Source organism: Lathyrus oleraceus, chromosome 1 (assembly GCF_024323335.1).
Source record: "Lathyrus oleraceus cultivar Zhongwan6 chromosome 1, CAAS_Psat_ZW6_1.0, whole genome shotgun sequence".
Classification (NCBI taxonomy): domain Eukaryota; kingdom Viridiplantae; phylum Streptophyta; class Magnoliopsida; order Fabales; family Fabaceae; genus Lathyrus; species Lathyrus oleraceus.
The window spans coordinates 103,115,028-103,129,116 of record NC_066579.1 but is presented as its reverse complement, the minus strand read 5'-3'; the positions used below and the strand labels follow the sequence as shown (position 1 = coordinate 103,129,116).

General features: G+C 33.1%; 1 protein-coding gene across 1 annotated transcript; it reads left to right on the top strand.

Annotated features, from left to right (window-relative positions):
* Positions 1-11,166: 11,166 nt before the first annotated feature.
* On the top strand, positions 11,167-12,997 carry LOC127093968 (uncharacterized). Its single transcript, XM_051032850.1, has 3 exons — positions 11,167-11,747; positions 12,417-12,591; positions 12,905-12,997. Exons 1-3 carry the CDS (start codon positions 11,167-11,169, stop codon positions 12,995-12,997), a joined length of 849 nt encoding a protein of 282 aa, XP_050888807.1.
* Positions 12,998-14,089: the final 1,092 nt, after the last annotated feature.

The window sequence follows — 14,089 nt, the reverse complement described above, 5'->3', positions numbered from 1 at the left end:
TATCTCTTCTTAAATATTATGTTGTTTTCCTATTCTGATTTTACTATGGAAGAGTATATTGAAAGCTTAATTGACTACAACTTTCGCCCATAATTTCATGACCTATACTTCTTCCTAAATTCAATTATGAACAATAAATTATGTTCCAAAACAGTAGAGTTTGGAAAAAATCACAAAAAAGAGTTGAGATATGATCCCAAAATAAAAAAATATCACCCTCAATCAACGCCCAATCTATACCGATTAAAATTGTGATTGTTTTTACTATGCAATATAAATCAATTTTAATGTCAAGGCAACCATCAAAGCAATCTTGAAACTAACTCCCATTCATAAATTTTAAAATCCATAAAATAGTAGTGGAATACAAACCAAAAGCACTAGAAACATTAAATCAACAACTATGAATTTTATGATTCAAAAATAGGAAAGTGTTTCAAAGGAATTCATAAATTTAAAAATCCAGAAAATCAGTATTTGAATACAAATCAAATGTACTAAAAACATAGAATTAAATAAAAATCATACAAAGATAACTATAACTATGAATTTTATGTTTCCAAGAATAGGAAAGTCTTCTAAGGAGACTTCAGAAATAATGACAAAGCAAATATGTTCTTTTGAAAATATATAATTATTGACTCTTCTATTCTTTAGAAAATATTTTTCCCATGTTTGTTGAATTATATCTCAAACATTATATACATGTACAGGTTTATATACTTTTCTTCAGTCTAGTAATCCAATATCATATATGATCCCAACAACCGATAATAGTCAAACCAAAGTTTGATATTTTATACTTTTTACCCTAAACCAAAACAAAGTTAATACTAGGTACACAAAAAAGAAAAAAAATATTAATTAGTAACAAATATAACTAAATATCTTTAAGGGTTGAATATCATAAATGATAACCAAATTAAGCAATATAGAGAAGTTTAGAGTTGTGGTATCAGTTGCAATTTCGACATCTAGAGTATGCACACCGTAGATTGCGCCTCATGACAACTTTGTGCTTACAGGGAATATTTATCCACCAATGTCCCAACGAAGCATGAAACCTAAAATTGGTGTTTAATTTCCAAGGGGTTCCTCAACCCAAAAGAGGCAATGTGTAACTCCCTTGAGAAGAAGCATTTGGAAGATATTATTTCTTGAAATGCAATATTATTGTGGTATCAAAAGACAAATTTAATCCTAAAATCAATTTTGAAATTGTTTCAGCAAATCATTATATTAATTCATTATCAAATTAGTTTTTTAATTTTAGTTAGTGTCTATTTCTCTATTTCTAGGTAATTATTTTATTATCTTAGTAAAATTTATTATTATTTTGAATTTAATGTTGATACACCGACAGTTTACACTATTATTCATATGTTAGATTTGTTTTGTTGTTTGGGTTTTGACAATTAGATTTAGATTGGTTTACATTATATGTTAATATATTTTTATATTTGTTGATTTTTTTATATAATAATTATTTTCAAATAATATATTAAATAGTATATATTATTTTTTCGAATTTAATATAATATTAAATATATTACTAAATTTATTTAATATTTTATAAAATACAAAATATATTAAACATGATATATTAAGTTGTAAATTAAAATTACTTTTTTATTTATTAAGTTATATTTTTATAGAAGTAAGTAAATTATTTTTAAGAATATATTTATTAAGTAATTATATATTTTTTAAATATGTAAGTAAATAAAATTCGAATAAGTATATATTTTTTTAAGTAACTATTATTAAGTAACTAAAAATATCATTAAGTAACTAAAAATATTATTAAGTAATAGATATTTTTTAATATATTTTTTAAATAAGTATTATATAGTAAGTAAGTATAGATTTTTTTTAATAAAATGTTTTAAGTAAGTATTATATAATAAGTAAGTAAATATATTTATTAAAGAATATTTTTATATTAAGCAGGCATATATATTTTTAAGATAAGTTAGTAAATAAAATTTGAGCAAGTATATATTTTTATATTAAGTAGGCATATGTAAATAAATTTTGAGCAAGTATATATTTTTTAAATAATAAATACAATTTGAGAAATTATTTATTTTTAAAAATAAATATTATTAAATAAGTAAAAATATTATTAAGTAATATATATTAAATAAGTATATATTTATTTTTAAGTAAATATTATTTAATAAGGAAATATATTATAAGTAAGTAAATATATATATTAAGTAATATTTTTATTTAAGTAAGTAAATACAATTTGACTAAATATATATAGTATGAAATATAGTTATGTTTAAAATAATGTGAAAAAATATTATATTATTTCGCATATATTAAAATCATATTTTTAATTAAAATGGTAATGATTGTACAAATGTGCATTATAGAATATTATCGGTAATATCGTATTTGGATGTACGATAGACTGTATCCAAGAAGACGTGCACTTAAATCAAATTTTAAGGAAGGAGTTAAAGAGTTTATCACGTGGGCATTTGCTCAAAAATCTTGTCGAAGCAAAGGAGGAGTAAGATGTCTTTGTCTTAAATATGAATGTAGACCTATAATTAGTGACCCAGAGAAAGTAGAACGTCATTTGATGAGAAAGGGTTTCATTGAAAATTATTGGGTTTGAACATATAGTGGAGAAGAACTACCAAGTAACGTACTGTTAGCCAGCAAATTTCGACTATGCCAAAGAGGAAAATCAAAGCGAGAAGTAAGGAATCATAAGATGAAGCGTCGAGAAGAGTGAACATGGTCGAAGGGGTTCGACAAACAAGACGGACAAGGAACACAAGCCAAGTTGAAATATGCAAGTACGTGGGAAGTTATAAAGGAAGTGGGAAGACACGTGTTAAGCTATTAATAATCAAGAGCAAAATAGCAATTAATTTTATTTCTTATTTAAGAAAAGTTCATTGTTAACTTAGGGAGGTGGCATTTGTAACATTGTAGAGGGAGAACACTAAAAGTATCAAGCGTTTGGAGAAAAGAGTTCATTCCTACCAAAATGTATACTTGCTTCCACATTTTCCTTCAAGCAATTTAAATTACAAAGTCTTTTTATCTGCTTTTTCATTTACGGTTTATCTTGTCTTCCGTTCATCTATTTTAATTGCACCTTTTACAAGCATTTCCTGTTTACCGTTTTCTTAATCCAAACATTCAAACAAAACCTCAATAGAAGGCTAGAGATTGTTCGCGCGAAAACCACGTGCGCACAAATTGGCACACCCGGTGGGACACGTTGTGTTCAGTATATGCAATTATGTAGTGGTAAAATGGTAACACCACGTCCAAATCCAAATGAAGAACCGTCTTCGAAAGGAAGTATAGTTGTGTTGCAAACAACTAATGTTGGTTCTGGCACTATGTCTGTGGATTTGACTGTACATAGTGGACCAGTATTGACACCACGTCAGCCTGAGACTCCAAGGCCGACGATGATAGGAATTTCAAGGCAATATATGCCCAGTTTCACAGTACTCCTGCATCGAACCTTAGGAATGTCAATCGAATTTATGGCAAGTATACATAATATCAGTTCGACATTTGGTGAAAATCCATCATCGACATTCCCACCCTACCATGGGTTAGGACCTTTGGTAAACCAATTCAGTCGACCCACGAGTTTAGGTTTTTCATCTCAGTCGATCCCAAATTTCACATCAAGCTCTATCGCAGTCATGAGACAACAGATGGACGAAAGCAATCACAAAATGGTACATATGCTGACTCAGCAAATGGGTACCATACTTAGACCGTCAATTCAAGATTCGACTCAGAGTTACCAATAACTGTCAACTCAAATGACCCGAATAAGGGATTTTCCTAGGGGCTCCCAGAGTATAAGTTCGACAGACTCCCCCACCCCCACCTCGACCGAAAACCTTTGTCCGACATGAGGAGTTGGTCGACGAAACAATTGACCAAGAACACTAGGTGGTCGAACTAATACTCAGGGTGACCCAACAGCCTCCCGTTGTGTTAGTAAATAGAAATCAAGATCCCGACCATGTGGTCAGGCAGATTCGACAAGATGCAATGGCTGGGGAACAAACTTTATAGGCCATTGTCGAACGAATCATAGTTCCAAATGGGGTAAACATAGGCCTTCAAAGGCTAGCTTATTCGTCTCCATTACCAGATTTTGTTTTACAAACAAAATTACCTAGGGGATGAAAGGTTCCAAAGTTCATCAAGTTCGCCGAAGACACTGAAGAGTCCACTATTGAACATGTTGCCAGATATCAAACCGAAGTTGGTGACATTGAAAACAATGAGGACTTGAAAATGAAATATTTACCAAGTTCCCTCATAAAGAATGTGTTCACGTGGTTTATGACGCTACCTCTACAATCCGTCCATACGTGGACGTAATTAGAGAGATTGTTCCATGAACAGTTCTATATGGGATAGTCGAAAATAAGTTTGAAAGAACTGGTCAACATCAAACGAAAGACCGCTGAGTCAATCGATCAATATCTCAATAGGTTTAGACTTTTAAAAGAAATATGCCTTACTCAAATCCATGAGCACGGATTAGTCGAAATAGCTGCAGGCGGTTTAGACTATTCTATCAGGAAAAAGTTAGACAGATAATATCTTAGGGATATGGCACAATTAGATGATAGAGTTCGACAGATCGAACGCTTGAAAGCTGGAAAAAAACAAAACCAGTAGATACCATAAGAAGGAGAAAGTTTCTTATGTAGTAGTTGATGAATACTCTTCTGACGATGAAGAGCTAGTCGACGAAAGCGAGGTCAACATGGTTGAGCTCAAGCCAGGACCTCCTTACATGTGTAGATTGTTGAAACCATCAAACGGGAAAAGTCCCGTCGAAACGGATAAAACAGATAAATATGTTGCTAAAACTTACACTTTCGATGTGTCTAAATGTGACGAGATATACGATTTATTAGTTAAAGATGGTCAAATAATTATTCCTCAAGGTTTAAAAGATCCCCCAGTAGAGCAGAAAAAGAAAAGGGGATTATGTAAGTTTCATTGGTCACAAAACATCTCAATGTGTTCTTTTAAGGGATTTGGTGCAGAAAGCTTTGAAGGAAGGCATGCTTCAATTTGGCGAAAGGACAAAGATGCAAGTAGACACAGGTCCTTTGAAGGTCGAAGAAGCCTTATACTTCGAGCTTTTTGAATGCATGATAGTCGAGACTACTGATGGTCTCAACGAGTCTTTTGAATGCATGATGGTTGAAACTACTGATGGTTTCTACAAAAAGATTGAAGACACATTATAGGCAGTTTATCCTCAAGCTGGAGAAGACTTGACTGGTTTCCAGGAGAAATGCAGAATGAGTGGGTCGAAGGCAGTGCTATGTCCAAAGTGCAATGCTGTTTTCGATGAAAAATTCGCTGAAAAGTATGAAGCTGACAAGAAGAAGACACTGGAAGAGGAAAAATCCAACATCCCAAGGGTTGTGATCGACAAAAGTGGGGCACCTCGTCGAAATGAAGAGTACAAAAGTCAATTCCAACAACCTCGACCAAGTACCTTTCATCCTCCGTCGGATATCCCATAAGAGAAGTGGGTGGAACCTGTGAATCAGAAGGGGAGCAAAAGGCCAAAGTGGAGAGTTCTTGATCTGGAGAAAGAAGCAAAGACTTCAGATAAGAGGGTCGAACCTAGAGGTTATGTGGTTTCCTCTAATTACAAAGGGATAAACCATATGACAAGAGTGCAATGGAGACGTTATCAAAGAAATAAGAAAGCTGGGAAAGAGGCTCCGACTTCACAGTTGGAACCTGTCGAAACCTCTGGACATAAAAGACAATATTCAAAAGGAATGTGGGTGGAAAAAGGGAAAATCGTGGCGAACCAGACAATGGCCATGACCATGAACTCTTCAGGAGAGAAAGGAATAGTATCAATCCAAAGCATAAAATGCACATCTCTAGTCGAGGATAAGAAAGAACCTAAATACACTCCTCATTCGAATGAGGAGGAACCTGAATATTCTCCTTAGTCGGATACGAAAGAACATGAGTATTCCTCCCAGTCTGATGAAGAATACAATCCGTCACTGGATAACGATATGTATGATGATACTAACGATGATACTTATGGTGAATATTTTATCGTCAATTGTGGCATCGTGTCGGTATTTCCCGCTGAATATGATATGGTGTCGGAAGTCTCTGAAACAGACGAGGATTTCGTACCAGATGAAACTGCCGAAGACAAACCATTATGCTATTATGTTATGAACATTGGCATGGTGGAGGAACAAAAGGTTATGTTTTAAAATCCTAGTCCAAGAATGATGTATCATTTGAAACCATTGTTCATAAGGGAAAAGGTCGACAGAGTAGCAGTGAATAAGGTGTTCGTGGATGGAGGAGCAACTGTCAACTTAATGCCTCATACTTTGTTTAAGAAAATGGGAAAATGTGAGGCTGATCTCCGACAACACAACATGGTTTTATCTAATTATGAAGGAAAAACCAGTAACATTCTTGGGGTTATCCAAGTTGAACTAGCCGTTGGTACAACCACACGATCAACGTTTTTCATGGTGATAAACTCTAAAGCGAATTTCAACTTGCTCTTATGAAGGGAATGGATCCATGGAATATGGGCAGTGCCATCAACCTTACACCAAAGGTTAATTGTCTGGAGGAGAGATGGCATTGTTGAGAATATCGAAGTTGGTCTGAGTTATTACAAGATCGACGAGGCCAAAGGCGCGAAGAAATCCTTCGACCAACATTTGGCGAATATTGCACCTTATGATGATGAATCAGGATCCTACACTTCTATCAACACAAATTGTGTTCTGTATCTAGATCCTGATTATGGATTTATCTGGGATACTGAAGAGGCAATTGAGCCTAAAGTGGTAAATCCACCTACGAGGTGGCCTGCAGTCGATGAAGATGACCACTGAGTCATAAAGTTTGTCTCGAATTTTGGCCTATTTGGCTGAGAACAAAAGAAAATCGACACTAGAAGCTGAGAAACTACAGAGTTTGGCTATCGAAGCCAAAGTTAAAGAATGTGAAGATGGCCAACAACGCCAAACAACAGCTTTAGAAAGTCTGAGGCTAGATTGCATTTTTGACAATCAGCCTTTGGGGTTTGAGAAAGACCCATTAAATGAGTTGCAGAGAATGCAAGTGCAAGACCCACTCGAGGAGATAGATATAGAAGATAGGTTCATAAAAAGACCAACTTATATAAGCACTAAAGTTGAGTCGAAGATGAAGGCTAAACTGATCGAAGTATTGAAAAAGTATAGAGATTGTTTTGCCTGTGACTACGGCAAAATGTCTGGCCTAAATCGAAGCGTAGTAGAACATTTATTGCCTATTCAGCCAGGAAAATGGCCATTAAAGCAGCATCCTTGATGGTTTGCTCCAGAAATCACATTGAAAATTAAGTAGGAGATTGAGAGACTGCTCAAAAGCTGGTTCATCAGAATTACAAGGTATGTCGAATGGTTAGCTAACATAGTACTTGTTATCAAGAAAAATGGAACACTTAGAGTATGTATAGATTTTAGAGACTTAAATAATGCAACTCCAAAAGATGAGTATTTGATGTCAGTGGCAGAAATGCTAGTCGATTCAGCCGCAGGTTTCAAATACTTGAGTATGCTTGATGGTTATTTCGGCTATAATCATATTCTCATAGCAGAAGATAATGTTCCCAAGACGGCGTTTTGATGCCCCGGAGCCTTGGGAACATACGAATGGATTGTGATGTCGTTTGGCTTAAAAAACGCCAGAGCAACCTATCAAAGAGCCATGAATGTCATATTCTATGATTTTATTGAAAATTTTATGTAGGTATACATTGACGATATTGTGATAAAGTCTTCATCTGAAAATGGTCATTTGGACCATTTTCGACGCTCATTTGAGAGGATGAAAAAACATGGATTAAAAATGAATCCATTAAAATGCGCTTTTTGTGTACATGCAGGAGACTTCTTAGGTTTCATGGTGCACAAAAAAGGCATTGAGATCAACCAAAATAAAACAAAACCAATTTTGGATCTCAAGCATCCTTCGACAAAGAAGTAGCTCCAGTCTTTGTTAGGGAAGATAAATTTCTTGAGAAGATTTATATCAAATCTAAGTGGAAAGACGAAGGTTTTCTCGCCATTGCTCAAAATCAAGAAGGAAAGTGATTTTCATTGGGAGCGAGAGCAACAAGAGGCTTTCAACTCCATCAAAGAGTACATAACAAAACCTCTCATTTTATTGTCACCTAGTATGAATAAGAATATGAGGTTATATATTGCTGCGTTGGATATGACCATAGGAAGTATGCTAGCACAAGAGGATGACATTCGTGTCGAAAGACCCATCTATTACCTCAATCGAATTTTAATAGATGTTGAAACTAGGTACAATATGATTGAAAAATTGTGCATATGCTTGTACTTCTCGTGTATGAAATTAAAGCAATATATAAACCCAGTTGATGTTTATGTTTTGTCTCATTTTGATGTTATTAAACATATGTTGTCTAAACCCATTCTACAGAGTCAAATTGGGAAATGGGCACTAGCATTAACTGAATTTTCTTAAATATATATGCCATTGAGGGCTATGAAAGGCCAAATAATGGCAAATTTTATTGTAGACCACACAATAGTCGAATCATTACTAAACATGGTCGACACGAACCCATGGAGGTTATACTTCCACATGTCAAGTCACAAAAATGGAACATGTGTTGGGATCTTAATATTATCCACACAAGGCTTTCCGACGAAGTTCAAATGTAAAGTCGACGGAAACTGCTCCAATAATGAAGCAGAATACGAAGCTCATATCACTGGCCTCAAAATCTTGAGGGACTTATGAGCCAAGAAGGTCGAGATAAGGGGTGATTTTGAGCTAGTGATCAAACAAACCACACGAGAATATAAATGCATTAAAGAAAATTTGCTGATGTATTTCGCAATGGAGAAACACCTACTAGAGTGCTTCGAGGTTGTCAGCATCACACATGTGCCTAGAATAGAGAATCAAAAAGCTAAAAATTTAGCACAAATTGCATATGGGTATAAAGTGTCGAAAGATAGGCTCAAAGACTTTATTGAGGTGCAAGAAAAGACGGTGTCAAACGTCTCGCTGTCACCCAAAATGGCAATCCCATAAACGGGAGGGGGGACACAAAATTCCAACGCAACCCACATTTTTTGGCAGGTGTGCGGGCCGGTCCGGCTGACCATTTTGCCACCCGTAACATTAATACATCATTAATCATTAAGTAGAGTGTCATGTCTTTAAAATTTAACCTTAAATTAAAAGGGATTAAAATAATAATAATAAAGATTTAATAGAGGGATTAAAATTCTAAAAGAATAAAAATAGAGAAATCAAAATTGCAATTAAATTTAAATTTAAATTTTTAATTTTATTTATCATGTCATTGAATATTGAAAATAAAATAAATAAATACAATAAATAATCAAATTAGACCATGTCATTCAAGAGTTGTGATCCTCAAAATTTCACTATCATATTATTTATAATCCGATAATCTTCCCTCGCTCAAAGAATCTATACTCAACCATCCATAAAATATAATATGTATAACACATAAAATCATACACTAAATTTAAAAAAACAATTTAATAAATTTTTTTATGACAAAACACCGTAAAAAAACTTATAATTATTTTTCTATCAAATTTTATATTATGAAATTTTAACATTTGAAGAAAACTAAAGAGTTCTGACAAACAACAATTCAACTAAAAGAGTAAATACAATAAATTCCAAGAAAAGCCTAAGTGCAAATTTTATATTGTGAAATAATACAACACATTTTATATTGTGAAATTTTAAATATTTTACTAATTAAAAAAGAAATTCTAATATTATTTATCAATTATTAATATTAAGACTTTTTATAGTTAATGGAGTTAGTAGGGCTAAGAATATTATTATTTATTAATTTTATTGATTTAAAATATAAATTGGGTTCTATTCTTTTTTTAATTAATTTTCTTTTTAAATTAAATTTAGAAAAATTTAGAATTAGAAAAGTGGATAGTGATCATCATATCATACTAAATTATAAGGCTTAAATAGTCTTTTGGTCCATGTAAGTTCGCGAATTTTTGAATTTAGTCCATGTGTTTTTTTTTGTCTGAGTTCCTGTATCTCACATTTTTGTTAAAAAAATGTGACTTGATAAACGGCGGCACACATGTAATTATTTTATATCTGTTTTATATTCAACAACTTGCATACATGAATATTCCTTTATTTCTCACCAAAAATGCAATACTATTCAGAAAATATCTTTTGCTTTTAGTCCATGTAAATTAGGGTTTTATATGTTTGAAGAAAAAAGAAACTCAGGTTGTGGGAGGGGGGAGACGAAACAACGAAGATGACGAAATGCTAATTTCATGACCTAGTAACACACAATCGTATCTCTGGAACTCAATCTCATCTATAATATCTCACTACTAAAAACTTCGCATTTAGTGACTGAATTAGAGACTGAAAAAGCTTAAAAATTAGTCACTATAACATTTAGCGACCAATAAAACGACTATAATTTTTTCGGTGGAAAAATGATAGTCGCTAACATTTAGTGTGTTAAAGAAATTAAAGTTAAATGAAAATAATTGTCTCATAGAAGTATCGAATGTGTTAAAGAAATTAAAGTTAAATAAAAATAATTGTCTCATAGAAGTATCAAACCCATGCCCTTGGGTTGTAGAGTACCCACATTACCACTAGAACGCATCATAACAATTAATTTTATATTTAAACGGGTATATATTATTAGAATATATTTAAATTATATTTTTTTATTAAATTAAAAAATTTATGTTTATCAATATTTATATATAAAATTATGTTTTATGTGTTATAAAAACAAAAATGTGAAACTTTGACTAAAACCTAAAAATTAGGATGAACATATAATATTTAAAAATGAGAGGAAATTAGAAGGAACATAGTAACTTAAAAAAGAAAACCATCAAAATTATTAGTGACCAAAATTTCGGTCACTGGATTTTTTTAATAATTTTTTTTTGTATAAAAATATAGTTTGTGACTGAATATTATGGTCAATGGAAAATGACAGAGTTAGAGTAAGGATCATTTGTAAGGGCAAATATGAGTTTTTTAGCACTTGTAAGTAAAGTTAGGAATAATCGCACGTATATAATGAAGAAATGGGTTAGAACACACACGTGTGGTAGGGTATTGAATAATAGTGCTGTCACTTCTAAGTGGGTTGCAAAAACTATGACGGCTAGGATGACATCTTCAAGTGGTGTTAAGATTCGTGATATTGTCTCTGAGATTAGGAGTAACTTCTCTGTTCGTATAACTATGAGCAGGGCATGGAAGGCCAAACAAATTTCCAAAGCTCTTATTGAAGGTGATGCAGTAAAACAATGCAACCTTTTATGGAGATACTCTGTAGAGTTAAGGAGAGTCAATTCTGGGAACACTTGTAAAATTAATCTGACAAGGGTTGGACCAACAATACAACCAAGGTTTAGTAACTTTTATTTTTACTTAGATGGGCTTAAGAAAGGCTTGACAACATCTTGTAGGCCATTCATTGGAGTTGATGGATGTTATCTTAAGACTAAGTATGGAAGGACTCTTCTTATTGCAGTTGGTAGGGATCCAAATGACCAATATTATCCCATAGTTTTTGGTGTATATGAAACTGAAACAAATGAGTCATGGAGGCGGTTTCTTACCTTGCTTTTGGAGGACATTGGTCAAGAAAAGATGTGGGTTTTCATCTCTAACCAACAAAAGGTACTTTCATAACTGTAATATTTTTTTGGATCTCATCCCTAATTATATAATATTTTTTTGTTTTCATCCCTAACTATGTTAATTTTTTTTGGTTTTCATCCTTAACTTTGCAAGGTTTGATCCCTGTCTTTGAAGAATTATTTGAGAGGGTAGAACACAGACTTTGTCTTAGGCATTTATATTTCAATTTCAAAAAGAAGTTTGGTGGAGAGAAACAAATCAAAGACTTAATGATGGCTACTGCAAAACCCATATATATCCAAGCTGGGATGCTAAATGAAAAAAATGAAGGAGCTTAATGTGAAAGCTTGGGAGTGGTTGTCAGGCATACCTACCAAAGCATGGTGTAAGCATGCATTTTCTTTTTATCCTAGATGTGATGTTCTTATGAATAATATATCTAAGGAATTTAATAACACTATATTAGTGGCAAAAGATAAACCAATATTAACTATGTGTGAATGGATAGGAAACTATCTCATGAATATGAATGCCAACTTAAGAGGAATGGTTGGTAGATGGAATCATATGATAATGCCTAGGCCTAGACTTAGGTTGGATAAGGAAGTAGAACATGCAGGGAATTGGATTCTTAATTGGTCTGGTAACACATTATGATAAGTTGAACATACTCATACCAGGAATAGTTTCATTGTGGATACTTCAAAGAAAACATGCACATGTAACTTTTGGGAACTAGTGGGCATTCCTTATAGACATGCAGTCGCTGCATTAGGTTTTAGGAACCAATCCCCCGAAGATTTTGTTGATGACTATTATTCCAAAGATACTTATGAGAAATGTTATGGTCATAATGTAAGTCCTATTAATGGAAAAAACATGTGGCCAGAGGTTGACATGGAAGAGATGTTACCTTCATCATATAAAGAGGACCTGGACAACCAAAGAAGCTGAGGAGAAAGGAACCTAATGAGGACTCTAATAAGGTAAGAACGCAAATAAGTTATTGTTGCACGAGATGTGTTGTACATGTCCATAATGCAAGAAGTTGTACAAGTCAAGTAGTTGACCCTGAAGCTCAAAAAAGAAAGGTATTGAACTACCTGTAACTTCGCATATGTTATTAATGTCATTGATATGTTACTAATGTTCTGACTTATTTGTCCAGAGAAAGCCAAAGAAAACAACATCAGGACAAGAACAAACTCAAACTGCAACACAAGAACAAACTCAACCTACTGAAGCTCAAACTGCAACATAAGAACAAACTCAACCTACCAAAGCTCAAACTACAACACAGGAACAACTATAACCTAATGAAACTCAAATTGATGTTGACCCTGAGTTTGAAATGCTTGTTGTAAATCTTGCAGCAACATTTGAGGCAACTCAAACTCAACCAAATCTTGATGTTAATGAACCAGTTGCATATGAACCAAGTCAACCAAATCATAGTGAACCAATTACATCAACTCAGGGTGAACGTGTTACATCTTCACAAACTGATGTTGTACCTGACTATATTTTGAGTGCACCTGTTCCAACAACTGATGATGTACCTGTTGCACCTGTTTCTACCACCCCAAGAGTTCTTAAACCGGATTAGTTTAATATACCATTTCATAATAATTTGGAATTATTCTGTTGATGTCTTGCACCTCTAATATTCTATATTTTACAGAAAAAGAAGACATACAAACCAAAAGTTGCAAGAAAATTGGAGTTGAGGAGAAGTGACAAGACAAGGGTCCTAAGATGCTAAAACCTAAAAGAAAAAGGAAGTAATCAATCACAACCTATGGATGTGGACAATGCTCCATAAGCATCTTGTTAGTGTCTTACACCGTTATTGTATTTTGAGACTAAAGTTTATGCCCTTTGACTTTATGTAATTCTGAGACATATAACATCATTATGGTTTATTTATGACGTGTCTTTGCTATACTTTGAGACAAAATTATTTGCCTTTTGGCTTTATGTAATTCTGAGACATCTTTATGGTTTATGTATGGTGTGCCATTGTTCTATTTTGAGATAACTTTATATGTCTTTATGTTCTACAGTATTAAGTAAACCCATGAAATACAGGGATGACATAGAAACATAACATTAAAAAACAGGGATGTAATACAAAAACTTACAAACATATAAGGACAAAATTAAAAATTTCAACGTTTTGGTACATTCAGTAATTAATCCTTACAGGGACAAAATTCAACAACTACCCTTCTTCTAGGGACTAAAACCAAAAAAAAATTGCAGTCACCATGAACATGAAAATCACTATCATTTTTGGTAAGAAAAGAACAAACACCATGAAAGAGTCAACAAAAGCTTAAATATTTTGGTCTTC

What these genes read in the sequence shown, in the direction of transcription:
- LOC127093968 (XM_051032850.1), top strand. Translation starts at nt 11,167, where the DNA reads ATGAAGAAATGGGTTAGAACACACACGTGTGGTAGGGTATTGAATAAT. An exon ending in GACATTGGTCAAGAAAAGAT is followed by an intron (nt 11,748 to 12,416) that starts GTGGGTTTTCAT and finishes TACTCATACCAG; the next exon opens with GAATAGTTTCATTGTGGATA. An exon ending in AGAAATGTTATGGTCATAAT is followed by an intron (nt 12,592 to 12,904) that starts GTAAGTCCTATT and finishes TTATTTGTCCAG; the next exon opens with AGAAAGCCAAAGAAAACAAC.